This window comes from Nerophis lumbriciformis, linkage group LG03 (assembly GCF_033978685.3).
Source record: "Nerophis lumbriciformis linkage group LG03, RoL_Nlum_v2.1, whole genome shotgun sequence".
NCBI classification, from domain to species: Eukaryota; Metazoa; Chordata; class Actinopteri; order Syngnathiformes; family Syngnathidae; genus Nerophis; species Nerophis lumbriciformis.
Window position 1 is genome coordinate 18,121,797 of NC_084550.2, and position 16,861 is coordinate 18,138,657.

At 41.9% G+C, this 16,861-nt stretch overlaps 1 protein-coding gene across 1 annotated transcript in view; it reads left to right on the top strand.

Moving 5' to 3' along the window:
- The first annotated feature begins 8,702 nt into the window (after positions 1–8,702).
- The window catches only part of LOC133580462 (solute carrier family 23 member 1-like), a 49,618-nt gene continuing 41,459 nt past the window's right edge, over positions 8,703–16,861 (top strand). The window contains exon 1 of the mRNA XM_061934766.2: positions 8,703–8,919. Coding sequence (XP_061790750.1) covers positions 8,797–8,919 — 123 coding nt within the window. The 5' untranslated portion in view covers positions 8,703–8,796. The remainder of the gene's footprint in view (positions 8,920–16,861) is intronic.

Sequence of the window (16,861 nt, forward strand, 5' to 3'; positions counted from 1 at the left end):
CGGGGCCCACTCCAATATTAACACTGAATTAGTAATCTTACTCTTGATTTTGATCATAATAAATACAATAACATATCTGACCTATGTACAGTTCCCTACCTTGTAAAAAGAGCTCAGCAGCGCATGCACTTTTTGCGTCGGATTAAAAGAGCACAGCTCCCTCCCTCCGTTCTCGCCACATTCTACAGAGGCATTGAGAGCCTACTGACCAACTGCATCTCTGTCTGGACTGGAGCCTGCAATGCCTCTGACTGGAAGTCTCTGCAGAGAGTGGTGAGGACGGCGGAAAAGATAATAATAATAATGGATTAGGTTTTATATCGCGCTTTTCTGTTATTAGATACTCAAAGCGCTCACAGAGAAGTGGGAACCCATCATTCATGCACACCTGGTGGTGGTAAGCTACATTTGTAGCCACAGCTGCCCTGGGGTCGACTGACTGAAGCGAGGCTGCCAGTTTGCGCCTACGGCCCCCTCCGACCAGTCATCAGGACTCCTCTTCCTCCTATACAGGAAATCGCAAAAAGCCGCTGCCTGACCAGTGCTCAGAAAATCTGTAGAGACTCCTCCCACCCCCACCAAGTATTGTTTTCACCTCTGGACTCTAGAAGGAGGTTCCGCGGCCTCCGTAGCAGAACCTCCAGGTTCTGTAATAGCTTCTTCCCTCTGGCCATAAGACTCTTGAACGCATCATAATAATAATCCCCTCAATTCCCCCCAAAAAATGGATTAACGCGCTGGAATATAAAGACAATATAACATACATCCATAAATGTGGATGCATATGCAAAAGTGCAATATATTTATCTGTACAGTAACCTATTTATTTATTTATATCTGCACCTTATTGCTCTTTTATCCTGCACTACAACGAGCCAATGCAACAAAATTCCGTTCTTATCCGTACTGTAAAGTTAAAGGGGAACATTATCACCAGACCTATGTAAGCGTCAATATATACCTTGATGTTGCAGAAAAAAGACCATATATTTTTTTTACCGATTTCCAAACTCTAAATGGGTGAATTTTGGCGAATTAAACGCCTTTCTAATATTCGCTCTCGGAGCGATGACGTCACATCGGGAAGCAATCCGCCATTTTCTCAAACACCGAGTCAAATCAGCTCTGTTATTTTCCGTTTTTTCGACTGTTTTCCGTACCTTGGAGACATCATGCCTCGTCGGTGTGTTGTCGGAGGGTGTAACAACACGAACAGGGACGGATTCAAGTTGCACCAGTGGCCCAAAGATGCGAAAGTGGCAAGAAATTGGACATTTGTTCCGCACACTTTGCCGACGAAAGCTATGCTACGACAGAGATGGCAAGAATGTGTGGATATCCTGCGACACTCAAAGCAGATGCATTTCCAACGATAAAGTCAAAGAAATCTGCCGCCAGACCCCCATTGAATCTGCCGGAGTGTGTGAGCAATTCAGGGACAAAGGACCTCGGTAGCACGGCAAGCAATGGCGGCAGTTTGTTCCCGCAGACGAGTGAGCTAAACCCCCTGGTTGTCTTCGCTCACACCGTCCCTTATGCCACCGAAGATGATCAAGAGAAGAATATCGACCCTAGCTTCCCTGGCCTGCTGACATCAACTCCAAAACTGGACAGATCAGCTTTCAGGAAAAGAACGCGGATGAGGGTATGTCTACAGAATATATTAATAAATAAATTAATAAAAACAACTTTATTAGAAAAAATAAAATAAAAATAAAAATAAATAAATAAATAAGAGACACCTAGGGCAGGGTCAGTTTGGAAAGGCTAATGTGAAGAGGTGAGTTTTTAGGGTGGCTTTGAAGGTAGGGGGGGAGGGGGCATCTCTGATGTGCCTGGGGAGAGCGTTCCAGAGAGAGGGGGCAGCCACGGAGAAGGCCCTGTCGCCCCAGGTTCGGCGCCTGGTCTTGGGGACCTCAAGGAGGCCGGCATCACTAGACCTGAGGAAACGGGACGGGACGTGTGGCTGGAGGAGGTCAGAGAGGTAGGGTGGTGCCAGGTTATGGAGTGCCTTGTAGGTGGTGAGGAGTATTTTAAAGGTGATTCTGTATTTGACAGGCAGCCAGTGGAGGTCATGAAGGACAGGTGTGATGTGCTCTCTGGAGCGGGTTCCGGTGAGCAGGCGGGCAGCAGAGTTCTGGACGTATTGCAGTTTGTTGAGGGTTTTGGAGGTGATGCCGTAGAGGATGCTGTTGCAGTAGTCTAGTCGGGATGAGATGAAGGCGTGGATGAGGGTTTCGGCAGCAGAGGATGTGAGGGAGGGCCGGAGACGGGCAATGTTTCTGAGGTGGAAGAATGCAGTTTTGGTGATGTGGTTTACGTGGGGGAGGAGTGAAAGGGTAGGGTCGAAAATTACACCTAGATTGCGGATGTGGGTGGAGGTAGTGACAAGGGAGCCGTCGATGTTTAATGAAAAGTCCTGAGTGGAGCGAGTGAGGGAGTCGGGGCCAATGATAATTATTTCAGATTTGTTGCAGTTGAGTTTTAGAAAGTTTTTTTGCATCCAGGTTTTTATGTCTGTGAGGCAGGTGGTGAGGGTGGAGTGGGTGGCTGTGGTGATGGTCGTGGTGGAAATGTATAGTTGTGTGTCGTCGGCATAGCAGTGAAATTGAAGGCCGTGGTGTCGGAGGATCTGACCGAGGGGTAGGAGGTAGATGGTGAAGAGTAGGGGGCCAAGTACTGAGCCCTGGGGGACGCCGTGGGTGACTGGGGCAGTGGAGGAGGTGCAGTTGTTGGTTGAGATGAATTGCTGACGGTCAGAGAGGTAGGATTTCATCCAGAAGAGGGCAGTGCCGGATAAACCAAGGGAGGAGTGGAGGCGTGTTGGGAGGATGGAGTGGTTGATGGTGTCGAAGGCAGAACTGAGGAGGATGAGGATGGAGAGGGAACCAGAGTCGGCGGAGAGGAGGATGTCATTGGTGACCTTGAGGAGGGCAGTTTCTGTGCCGTGGAGTGAGCGGAAGCCGGATTGGAACTTTTCGTATAGGTTATTGTGGTGAAGGTGGGATTTGATTTGGGAGGCAACTGCACGTTCGAGAATTTTAGAGAGGAAGGGGAGGTTGGAGATGGGCCTGTAGTTGTTGGGGGAGTTGGGGTCGAGACCGGGTTTCTTGAGAATGGGGGTGATGGCAGCCAGCTTGAGGGCAGGAGGGACAGAGCCAGTGGATAGGGAGGAGTTAATTATAGTGGTGATGAGAGGTGAGAGTGAGGGGAGGCAGGTTTGTGTTGGCATCACTGTGTGACGTCACAGGAAAATGGACGGGTGTTTATAACGATGGTTAAAATAAGGCACTTTGAAGCTTTTTTTAGGGATATTGCGTGATGGGTAAAATTTTGAAAAAACTTCGAAAAATATAATAAGCCACTGGGAACTGATTTTTAATGGTTTTAACCCTTCTGAAATTGTGATAATGTTCCCCTTTAAAATTTGAATGAGAATAAAAGGAAGCCTAAGTCTGTGACCAGAATGTTTCTAACTCCTGTTATTTGTTGGAGACTAAATCACAGAGTCTTTTAGGAATTGAAGGGACAGTGTTGTATGTGGGAGACAGGCGGTGTCGCACACCACCTCCTCTGTTCCCTCACTCCTTTTTCGTACCATCCGTCCTCCTTGTCCAGAATCTGTACATTTTTGTTCTCAAAGGAGTGCCGTTTCTCCCTGTGGTCCAGGTAGACACCTGAGTCTTGGCCTGAAGAGTTTGCCCGTCGGCTTAGTGGTTGTTTTGTTTCCCCAATTCATGAATCGGGGCGTTCATCATTACACTGGATAGCATACACCAAATTGTTCTTGTGGGTGTGGGGTGTCCGGTCTTTAGGATGCACTAGTCTCTTGTCTCAGGGTGTTGCCTGGTTTGAAGTGTACTGGGATGTTGTGTTGGTTAAAAATCATTCCGAGTTTCTCAGATAGACCTGATACATTTTGCGTCTGTCGAAACATCTTCCGAGACAAACCAAACAGTCCAGTTGCGATCAATTGAATGCCCTGAGATGACAATGACCTGGATGAATGAGAACATTCATAGACAATGTCTTAATCAGACTTAGAAAGACTAATCCATGCCTTTGTCTTCTCTTCAGCAGGTTAGACTTCAATGGCCTTCTCACTAGACTCTCTAAAAAAAGCTGTGCAGTAGTGATGTGCAGATCCATACTGAAATTTCGATATCATTGATACCAGATCTTTATGCTCTAATATCGATTCTCAAATCAAAATATCGATACTTTTAGTTCAGTGGGTCCAAACTTTTTCCACCAAGGTCCGCATACTTAGACGTCAAAGTATGCAGAGGTAATATTGATATTTATTTATTTTAAGAAAAAAATGCTAAAAACAGATATTTATATTTAAAGACAGAACTTGGTCAGCTTTGTATTATAGGCGACTATGTACAGTCATGGTCAAAAGTTTACATACACTTGTAAAGAACATAATGTCATGGCTCTCTTGAGTTTTCAATAATTTCTACAACTCTTATTTTTTTGTGCTAGAGTGATTGGAGCACATACTTGTTGGTCACAAAAACATTCATGAAGTTTGGTTCTTTTATGAATTTATTATGGGTCTACTGAAAATGTGACCAAATCTGCTGCGCTCCTATTTTGTTGTTGATTTGCCCTGTCATGTTCGGATGTACTTTGTGGACGCCGTCTGCCGCTCCACACACTGTAAGTTTTTGCTGTCGTCCAGCATTCTGTTTTTGTTTACTTTACCGCCAGTTCAGTTTTAACTTTGTTTTGCAGAGCCATCCCTAAGTTTCGAGAAGTTTGGTTCTTTTATGAATTTATTATGGGTCTACTAAAAATGTGAGCAAATGTGCTGGGTCAAAAGTATACATACAGCAATGTTAATATTTGCTTACATGTCCCTTGGCCAGTTTCACCGCAATAAGGCGCTTTTGGTAGCCATCCACAAGCTTCTGCTTGAATTTTTGACCACTCCTCTTGACAAAATTGGTGCAGTTCAGCTAAATTTGTTGGTTTTCTGACATGGACTTGTTTCTTCAGCATTGTCCACACGTTTAAGTCAGGACTTTGGGAAGGCCATTCTAAAACTTTAATTCTAGCCTGATTTTGCCATTCCTTTACCACTTTTGACGTGTGTTTGGGGTCATTGTCCTGTTGGAACACCCAACTGCGCCCAAGACCCAACCTCCAGGCTGATGATTTTAGGTTGTCCTGAAGAACTTGGAGGTAATCCTCATTTTTCATTGTCCCATTTACTCTCTGTAAAGCACCAGTTCCATTGGCAGCAAAACAGGCCCAGAGCATAATACTACCACCACCATGCTTGACGGTAGGAATGGTGTTCCTGGGATTAAAGGCCTCACCTTTTCTCCTCCAAACATGTTGCTGGGTATTTTGGCCAAACAGCTAAATTTTTGTAAGTATGTGCTCCAATCACTCTATCACAAAAAAATAAGAGTTGTAGAAATGATTGGAAACTCAAGACAGCCATGACATTATGTTCTTTACAAGTGTATGTAAACTTTTGACCACGACAGTATATGATTATTAGTTGGAACATTTCAGTTTTTTCTCATTACTCGTTACATATTAAACAGTTTTTGTTGTTGTTGTAATTTTTCTAAATAATACTGTACTATTTTAATTTTAATTAACTAATTAAATTGTGTTCATATTTTAAGTTTATTTTATTTTTATTTTGAGAGCTTCTAATATTTTGGATCAGTTATGTTTAAACGTTTTCCACCAAGGGCCATATACTGAAAAGTTAAGTACTTTTAAGCCATTTTGATATATAATACATTTTTGAAAAATGCTATAAACAGAGATTATATATATTTAAAGACAAACCGAAGTGACTAAGTATATTTTTACTTATTAGTTTAAATGAATTCATCTTTGTCCTCATTGCGTTCCGATTATTTTCTTTTTTCTTCTTACTTTTCTGTTTATTTTTTTTTATTTTTTAGATACTGTATATTATTTGAAAGACACAACTTTTTAAATTTTAGCAGGCTCATTAGTTTTATGTGCACAGAGATACCAGCCTGAATTTTACTTTGTATCTGATCGGAAAGAAAAACAGTGGTATCGCACAGCACTACTGTAAAGCAGCTACAAATGCTGATGCTCGAGTCCTGACGAGAACCAGGAAATATGACCACATAAGTGCAGTGCTTAGGTCATGCACTGCACTTATTGTTGTACACTATGAAAGCTGTTTGAAAGTCTTTTCTCCGACATGTCGGAGCATTGTGGCTCTGAAAGTATTTTATGCACACTATTTGATTTTACTTTTGAATGATGATTGTTTTATGATGATCTTAACTTGAATTATGATTATTTTTATGGTTATTTTGTTTTCATTTGTGCCTTCTTAGAATTTAGTATTTTGACTTGCCCTGTGCATGGATTGTGCTCTATAAATAAATTTTCCTTGGCGTAATTAATAAAATGTTCTATGACATAAAGCTATCCCTACAATAAAATGACATTATTGTAGTGTGAAACTTGAATATGAATGCAAACTTTCAGTTGTATACTGGACATATTCAAATTATTATTTTGCACTTTTATTTGATAGGGGTCTTGCGTGTTAAAATACTGTAATTAAAATTGTAAATTAGCAATATGTTGACAGTGTTTTCAATAGATTATACAAAGTATTCTCAAAGTGGCTAATATAGTTTGCCAGATACATACAATATCAAATAAAAGAGGGCCTCATGAGTTGCATTCCTAAACAGTGCTTAAAGGTAAGTCGAGTTTTAAGTTAAAAGTTGTACTTTTTATGCTGAACTTAAGTCGTTAATGAAAATAGAAAACATATTTTTTTTAATTTAATTTCAACCCTTTAAATCAAATCTAATTCAAAATGTGCACAGAGTTTTCCATATAATAAATGTTAAAGGTTAAAGATCAAGCCTGAATATACAAAAACCCATAACCAGTGAAGTTGGCATGTTGTGTAAATGGTAAATAAAAACAGAATACAATGATTTGCTAATCCTTTTTAACTTATATTCAATTGAATAGACTGCAAAGACAAGATGCTTGATGTTTGAAAACGTTATTTTTTGCAACTATTCGCTAATTTGGAATTTGATACCTGCTACATGTTTCAAAAAAGCTGGCACCAGTGGCAAAGAAGACTGAGAAAGTTGAGGAATGCTCATCAAACACTTATTTGGAACATCCCACAGGTGAACGGGCTCATTGGGAACAAGTGGGTGCCATGATTGGGTATAAAAGCAGCTTCCATGAAATGTTCAGTCGTTCACAAACAAGGATGGAGCGAGGGTCACCACTTTGTGAACAAATGCGTGAGCAAATTGTTGAACAGTTTAAGAACAACATTTCTCACTATTGGAAGGAATTTAGGGATTTCACCATATACGGTTCGTAATATCAAAAGGTTCAGAGAATCTGGAGAAATCACTGCACGTAAGCGATGATATTAAGATTATTCGATCGCAGGCGGTACTGCATCAAAAAGCGACATCAGTGCGTAAAGGATATCACCGCATGGGCTTAGGCTTAACCACTGTCAGTAACTACAGTTCGTCGCTACATCTGTAAGTGCAAGTTAAAACTCTACTATGCAAAGCGAAAGCCATTTATCAACAACACCCAGAAACGCCGCCGGCTTCGCTGAGCCCGAGCTCATCTAAGATGGACTAATGCAAAGTGGAATAGTGTTCTGTGGTCTGACGAGTCCACATTTCAAATAGTTTTTGGAAACTGTGGACGTCGTGTCCTCCGGAACAAAGAGGAAAAGAACCACCCAGATTGTTATAGGCGCAAAGTTGAAAAGCCAGCATCTGTGATGGTATGGGGGTGTATTAGTGCCCAAGACATGGGTAACTTACACGTCTGTGAATGCACCATTAATGCTGAAAGGTACATACAGGTTTTGGAGCAACGTTATAATGGACGCCCCTGCTTTTTTCAGCAAGTTAATGCCAAGCCACGTGTTACAACAGTGTGGCTTCGTAGTAAAAGAGTGCGGGTACTAGACTGGCCTGCCTGTAGTCCAGACCTGTGTCCCATTGAAAATGTGTGGCGCATTATGAAGCCTAAAATACCACAAGGGAGACCCCCGGACTGTTGAACAACTTAAGCTGTACATCAAGCAAGAATGGGAAAGAATTCCACCTGAAAAGCTTCAAAAATTGGTCTCCTCAGTTCCCAAACATTTACTGAGTGTTGTTAAAAGGAAAGGCCATGTAACACAGTGGTAAAAATGCCCCTGTGCCAACTTTTTTTGCAATGTGTTGCTGCCATTATATTCTAAGTTAATGATTATTTGTCAAAAAAAAATAAGTTTCTCAGTTGGAACATTAAATATCTTGCCTTTGCAGTTTATTCAATTGAATATAAGTTGAAAAGGATTTGCAAATCATTGTATTCTGTTTTTATTTACCATTTACACAACGTGACAACTTCACTGGTTTTGGGGTTTGTAGTTTGCAGTAGTGGAATAAAATAACAAAAAGATCAATATTTGACTGCCATTAAAAGTACAATTGTGGATTGCACATGCATTGCATAATTTAATAATGCATTTTCTGGTTTAATTTGAGTGGTAGAAAAGTATATGAATTTTTTTTTAAATTTAATGGGACAAGTTTTTCTCAGGGCTTGCGGTGGGAGGTTGGTGACAGTCATGACACTTTGCAAAGGCTTGGTTTTGTTTTGATGTCGATACAAAAACGTACGTTTGGAAGTAAATAAAGTCTGTAACTTCACCAAAGCGCTCACTGTGACGTCACGGTGCGTGGCGGCACGCACGTAAAAACGTGAGGTAAATAAGTAGTGACGTCACCCACGCGGATGCCGGAACAGCGGTGGTGTTTCCGGGTGCCGATGACAACACTTGACACGACGGAAACATGGGGATTTATTTCCCCGGTTGCCTGCTTTTCTTCGCCCTTTCAACGACGGCGTTTGAAGACAGTAAGCGCTAAATACTAAATAATGGCGGTTTGGCTATTATTTACCGTTTTGGTGTGTTGCTAAGTGTCTTGGGCCAAAGTGACACGACTCGTCACAACTCTGTAATGATAGTGTTTGACCACATGATGGTAGTAAGAGTCTACAAATGACTAGGAACCAATATATAGTATGTGTCAGGTAGGACTCTTCAGAGAGGTACACACCTTGTACGCACGAGTGTTGAAGTAGCGTTTGTAATATGTGATCGTGATTAAAAGACAGTTCTGCAAGTCATCCAACGATTTGTTATTTAAAACAATAACATAACATGGTACCAGGAGTGAACGAAAATTGAAGTGGTGTATTGTGAAAAGCGACATGGATTTGAAGCCACCTGAAAAGCTGAAGCTAAGTGGAAATGTCGACAGCAATTGGCGCACCTTCAAGCAGCAGTTCCAGCTGTACATGGCGGCTATGGCACTGCACGATAAGCCGGATGCAAGGAAGGTAGCGTTACTGCTTACAATAGCAGGCCCACATGCCATTGAAGTTTACAACACTTTTGTGTTTGATAATCCAGATGAAAAAAACAAGTTGGATGTTGTCATTGAAAAGTTTGATGCTCATTGCTCTCCCAAGAAGAATGAGACATATGAGAGATATGTGTTCCGTTCAAAAGTGCAAGCTCATGGAGAAAGTTTTGACAGTTTTGTGACTGATTTGAGGCTGAAAGCACAAACTTGCAACTTTGCTACACTGAAGGACTATGATAAGGGACCAGATTGTATGTGGCATAGAAGACAAAAAAGTCAGAGAAAGACTGTTGAGAGAGACAGAATTGTCGTTGGAGAATGCCATTAAAATTTGTCATGCAGCAGAATTGTCACAGATGCACGTCAAGACGTTTGGTGAAATGGCGTCCACCGCAGCCATCAGCGTGGGAGGCGACAATGTGCATGTCGTGTCAAGGGGATGGAAGTCGCAGCCTGCACAGCAGAAGAGTGACGTCATGTTCCAATGCAAGCGCTGTGGATCGCAGCACAAGCCAAAGCAGTGTCCCAAATGCTATGGAAAAAATCACTTTGCCAAACAATGTTTTGCTAAAGGAAAACCATGCGCTAAAAAGGAAAAATCTGTCAATGTAGTGGAGGACACTGATCTGGGTGAAACATTCTTTGTTGGCCTAGTGAACAGTGAAAATAAAACTGAAGAAGTAGTCAATGCTGTTGATAAAGACAAGTGGATTGCACCGCTACAAATAAATGGAACTCGAGTTAACATGAAACTAGATACTGGTGCAAAGGCAAACTTGATCAACATGTCAGACATCAAGGAATTGAGAGAAAAACCGAAAATCCACAAAACAACAGTTGCACTGAAAGACTACAATGGTCGTAGCATTGACAGTCTGGGCACATGCAAATTGAGAGTCACTGTAAAAGGAAAAGTGCACTACCTGCTATTTTCAGTTGTCACTGAAGAACGCGAGTCAATATTGGGTGACAAAGCATGTGAAGTTTTAGGACTGGTGAAAAGAGTGTATCTTGTGAACACAGATGTGAGCGCACAAAACATTGAAACTGATTCAATAGTGCAGAACTACGCTGGTGTGTTCACTGGTTTTGGTGCTTTACCTTTTACATACAAAATACAGCTTAAAGAGCAGGCACGTCCAGTTGTCCATGCAGCGCGAAGAGTTCCAGCAGCACTTAAAGAGCGTCTAAAAAGGAACTGGACCGGATGACAACACTGGGTGTAATAAAGAAAATCGAGGAACCAACAGATTGGGTAAACTCCATGGTCTGTGTGAAAAAGAAAAATGGCGATCTAAGAATATGCATGGATCCAAAAGACTTGAATGAAAACATAAAACGTGAGCACTATCAAATACCAAAACGTGAAGAAATAGCCAGTGAGATGGCTGGCGCAAAATATTTCTCAAAATTGGATGCGTCAAATGGCTTTTGGCAAATCAAACTAGACGAAAACAGTAGCAACTACTGCACTTTCAACACGCCTTTTGGTCGCTACTGCTTCCAACGCCTACCATTTGGGATCAAATCTGCATCAGAAATATTCCATAGAGCAATGGAACATATCATTGAAGGCTTGGAGGGCGTGCGAGCGTACATCGACGACATTGCTGTGTGGGGAAGAACAGCAAAAGAACACAACGAAAGACTGACCAAAGTGTTGGAAAGAGTACAACAATATGGACTCAAATTAAACAAAAAGAAGTGTCAGTTTGGAGTGTCTGAGATAATTTTTCTGGGAGACAAGCTCAGTGCACATGGCGTTCAACCTGATGATGAAAAAATACACGCCATACAAAGAATGCCGAGTCCCACAGACAAGACAGGTGTACAGCGTATATTGGGCGTGGTCAACTATATTGGCAAATTCATCCCAAACCTTGCTGTGAAAACATCCTGCATTCGTGAACTCCTTCACAATGACACAGAGTTCAAGTGGACGTCCAGGCACGAGAATGAGTGGCAGAGACTGAAGGAAACACTCACTACTGCACCTGTGCTGACGTTCTTCGACCCTACAAAGAAAACAAAGGTGTCAACAGATGCTTCAAAAGATGGACTGGGTGGAGTTTTACTACAGGCTGATGATGAACACTGGAAACCAGTAGCCTATGCATCACGATCCATGACACAGGCTGAATGTAGGTATGCTCAAATAGAAAAGGAATGTCTAGGGTTAGCATATGGCCTGCAGAGCTTCCACAACTATGTTTATGGTCTCCCTACCTTCACTGTAGAAACAGACCATCGCCCACTAGTTTCCATCATCAAGAAAAACTTGAATGACATGACACCACGAATACAACGTTTCATGATGAAGATGCAGCCATATGATTTTCAGCTCATCTACACACCTGGAAAGCACTTGATACTGGCTGATGCACTCTCAAGAGCACCCATGAAAAACAGCGTCAGTGCTACTGAAGAGGATGTACAAAACCATGTGAATATGGTGTCAGCTACACTTCCAGTGTCAGACATAAAATCACAACAAATCGCTGAGGAAACGGCAAAAGATGAAGAGTTGCAGCGTGTTATTACCAACATGCAGAATGGATGGCCTCCACGTTCCAGCCCACGGTTCTTCCATGTTAGAGGTGAACTAAGTGTTGTGGATGGACTTTTACTGAAGCGAAACCGAATAGTCATTCCACAAACATTGAGGCAGGATATACTACAAAGAATCCATGAAGGTCATCTAGGGATTGAAAAGTGCAAGAGACGAGCACGCGACACTGTATACTGGCCTGGAATCAACAAAGACATTGACAACATGATTGGCAGATGTGCAACATGTCAAAAATACAGAAACAAACAAACCAAAGAACCCATGATATTGCCTGAAGTTCTTACTGCACCATGGCAGAAAGTGGGAATGGACTTGTTTTATTTGAAGGGCAAAGAGTATGTTGTTGTAATTGACTACTATTCTAATTTCCCTGAAATGGCTTTGCTATCAAGCACATCATCAAACTGTGTGATCACGCATGTCAAATCAATATTTGCTAGACATGGTATACCGCATACTGTGGTGAGTGACAATGGACCATGTTTCAACAGTAAAGAGTGGCAGCAATTTGAAAAACACTATGATTTCAGACACGTGACGTCAAGCCCTCTGTACGCACAGTCAAATGGAAAGGCTGAGAAAGGAGTGCATATTCTCAAACAACTTTTGAAGAAAGCAGTGGATAGTAACTCTGATCCATACCTAGCACTACTTAGCTACAGAGCGACACCTCTTGAGTGTGGCTTGTCACCCTCTGAACTACTGATGAACAGAAAGCTTCGTACTACGCTACCAAGTATGTCTACACCAACGCAGAGTCAAAAAGTACAACGGAAGCTAAAGCAACAAAAGCTAAAGCAGAAGTCGTTTTATGACAAAGCAGCCAAATCGCTCCCATCACTATCACCAAGTGACACAGTGAGAATTGAAGGTCCTGATGGTTGGAAAACCAAAGCTACTGTTCAAGAAACATCACCACGATCATATACTGTGAGGAGTGAAGAAGGACAGATACTACGTCGCAATCTTCGTAGTTTGCTGAGGGTTCCAAAGACTGTTCCAAACCAAGAAACAGCCGAGTCCGAGGTTTCATCTACACCGACTGTTTCAAACCAAGCAACAGCTGAGTCCGAGGTTTCATCTACACTTACTGACTGTGAAACAATGCCAATGCAGCACATGAATGAAGATGTGACTGACGATCCTGAACCTGTGTTGAGAAGATCTACAAGGCAGATCAAGAAACCTGTGAATGATGACTACGTGTATTATTGAACTCGTATAATATCAAACTGATTGACAAGCTAAAGAGTTCATGTTTTTTAAAATATTTTAAATGTTTTGTAATACTGTGGTGCATGGATAGTTTTTGAAAAGATTGCATATTCATGTGGTCAAGATAGAAAAACAAGTTATTTGTTTAATACAAACATTGTATTAGCAATGGGTGCTTAGTTTAGAAAGGGGGATGTAATGATAGTGTTTGACCACATGGTGGTAGTAAGAGTCTACAAATGACTAGGAACCAATATATAGTATGTGTCAGGTAAGACTCTTCAGAGAGGTACTAGAGATGCGCGGATAGGCAATTTATTTCATCCGCAACCGCGGCAGAAAGTCGTCATCCATCCGCCATCCACCCGATGTAACGTTTGATCAGAACTACATCCGCCCGCCATCCGCCCGTTGTTATATATCTAATATTAATAAAAAAAAAAAAAAAAGGGTGAAAACTACGCGAATTGCACCTTGTGCAGACAAGATTTTTCGATCGGACACGGAGGAATTAGTGATGTAAAAGACCACGTTGGGACAAAAAAACACAAGTCTAATGCCGTTGCTAGCGATACAAGTGGAAAACTTTCAACGTTTTTCGTCGCCCAAACAGATTCTTTGGATGTGATAAATGCCGAAGTTTTATTTACGGAGGCAATAATTGAGCATGGACTTCCAATCGCACTGGCTGATCACATGGGACAGTTAATAATGTAATGCAACCTTTAAAAATCATTACGCGGTGATCGCGATCCCAAAAATAAACTTTTCTTGCATGATAATGTCCAGAAAAATTCGCTTTATATTACTATAGAGTCCTTTTAACGAATGAGTTTGATGGTTTATCACAAACCTTAAATGAAAGAAGTCCTTTGTTCTCCTGCACCATGGCCTTGCTTTGTGTTTGGTGCGCCATCCTGTCGGCTGTATTTCACAGCACGACATACTGTTAAAAGTGTTTATACTATTTATGCTTTCAATGAACAAATTGAAGTCTTGTGAAAGGTTGACAGGATAACTGGCATTAACTGTCAAAATAATTTCAAACTATTGAAGTTATCTTACAGAATAAACATGTCAATCAACCCATATGATTTTTGCTGTAATATTTTTGTTTTGAAAAGTCACTGTGACTGATAGAAAAGTGATGGTTTTAGCAACATTTTAACCTGTCTGAATGCAATCAATCATTTTGCGAGCAAGCAGGTAAGCTGCGCGGGCGGAGCGCGCGGAGTGACCCATGTTACGAGCCCCCGGCCACGGGGGTGGCGGGCAGGTAAACTGCTTACCTGCTGCGCGTGACGCCGGCCGCGGCGAAAGCGGACGAGGCGGGGTGTCGGTGCGGTGGGCGCGGTAGTGACCCTGGACGTGGGGCCCTCTCGGGGGAAGGAGCCTCGGTCCCAGACCCCGGCGAGGCGTCCCTCCGCTCCGTAAAAGTGTCCATCTTTTTTTTTTTTCTTCTTCTGTTGTGGCATATGCTGCAGGTGCCTGCTCGTTTTTCGTATGTGGGTAACAACATTTAACTATGTATATATATTTACCAATTGGTTTAACTGCCACCCGCAAAAAAAAAAAATAAAAAAAAATATCTAATTAATCCGCCCGACCCGACCCGCGAGCGGATAAAATCTTATTTTTTTAAATTTCATCCGCCCGATCCGCGGATAATCCGCGGACTCCGCGGTTGTGTCCGCAAACCGCGCATCTCTAAGAGGTACACACCTTGTACGCACGAGTGTTGAAGTAGCTTTTGTAATATGTGATCGTGATTAAAAGACAGTTCTGCAAATCATCCAACGATGTGTTATTTAAAACAATAACATAACAAACTCGTCAATTTTTCTTACCAACTAATGCATATAACATTCATATTTTAATAGGTGTCAGTAGAAATGTTCACGTTTGAGCCACTTCCGTGTAGAGAAAACCCGTCAAGGTGTGTTGGAGCTGTTATTTTATGTTTTAGCCGTGCATATGCTAACATTAGCATCATAGACGTCTTATAAGTAGACGAAGCATCGACCGCTACTGCCTACTGGCGCCGACGAGACGCGGGGCCGCCATCTTGGAGTGGTGATCCGCTCCACTCAGTGCAATTCATTTGGCAGGAGCAATAAACTGTCAGCGCATTTAATTAATCTTACCTCACTGAATACCACTGATTTTCACACGGGTTTTTTAACATACGTGTAGCTATGATAAAGGTCACATGTTTTGGCGTGTTTTATTATTCATAGTTTGCTTAACAGTAATGGAATATTCTTATATGCTACAAACCCCGTTTCTATATGAGTTGGGAAATTGTGTTAGATGTAAATATAAACGGAATACAATGATTTGCAAATCATTTTCAACCCATATTCAGTTGAATATGCTACAAAGACAACATATTTGATGTTCAAACTGATAAACATTTTTTTTTTGTGCAAATAATCATTAACTTTAGAATTTGATGCCAGCAACACGTGACAAAGAAGTTGGGAAAGGTGGCAATAAATACTGATAAAGTTGAGGAATGCTCATCAAACACTTCTTTGGAATATCCCACAGGTGAACAGGCAAATTGGGAACAGGTGGGTGCCATGATTGGGTATAAAAGTAAATTCCATGAAATGCTCAGTCATTCACAAACAAGGATGGGGCGAGGGTCACCACTTTGTCAACAAATGCCAGAGCAAATTGTTGAACAGTTTAAGAAAAACCTTTCTCACCATCTACGGTCCGTAATATCATCAAAGGGTTCAGCGAATCTGGAGAAATCACTGCACGTAAGCAGCTAAGCCCGTGACCTTCGATCCCTCAGGCTGTACTGCATCAACAAGCGACATCTGTGTGTAAAGGATATCACCACATGGGCTCAGGAACACATCAGAAACCCACTGTCAGTAACTACAGTTGGTCACTATATCTGTAAGTGCAAGTTAAAACTCTCCTATGCAAGGCGAAAACCGTTTATCAACAACACCCAGAAACGCCGTCGGCTTCGCTGGGCCTGAGCTCATCTAAGATGGACTGATACAAAGTGAAAAAGTGTTCTGTGGTCTGACGAGTCCACATTTCAAATTGTTTTTGGAAACTGTGGACGTCGTCTTTTCCGGACCAAAGAGGAGAAGAACCATCCGGATTGTTATAGGCGCAAAGTTGAAAAGCCAGCATCTGTGATGGTATGGGGGTGTATTAGTGCCCAAGGCATGGGTAACTTACACATTTGTGAAGGCGCCATTAATGCTGAAAGGTACATACAGGTTTTGGAGAGACATATGTTGCCATCCAAGCAACGTTACCATGGACGCCCCTGCTTATTTCAGCAAGACAATGCCAAGCCACATGTTACATCAACGTGGCTTCATAGTAAAAGAGTGCGGGTACTAGACTGGCCTGCCTGTAGTCCAGACCTGTCTCCCATTGAAAATGTGTGGCGCATTATAAAGCCTAAAATACCACAACGGAGACCTTCGGACTGTTTAACAACTTAAGCTGTACATCAAGCAAGAATGGGAAAGAATTCCACCTGAGAAGCTTCAAAAATGGGTCTCCTCAGTTCCCAAATGTTTACTGAGTGTTGTTAAAAGGAAAGGCCATGTAACACAGTGGTGAACATGCCCTTTCCCAACTACTTTGGCACGTGTTGCAGCCATGAAATTCT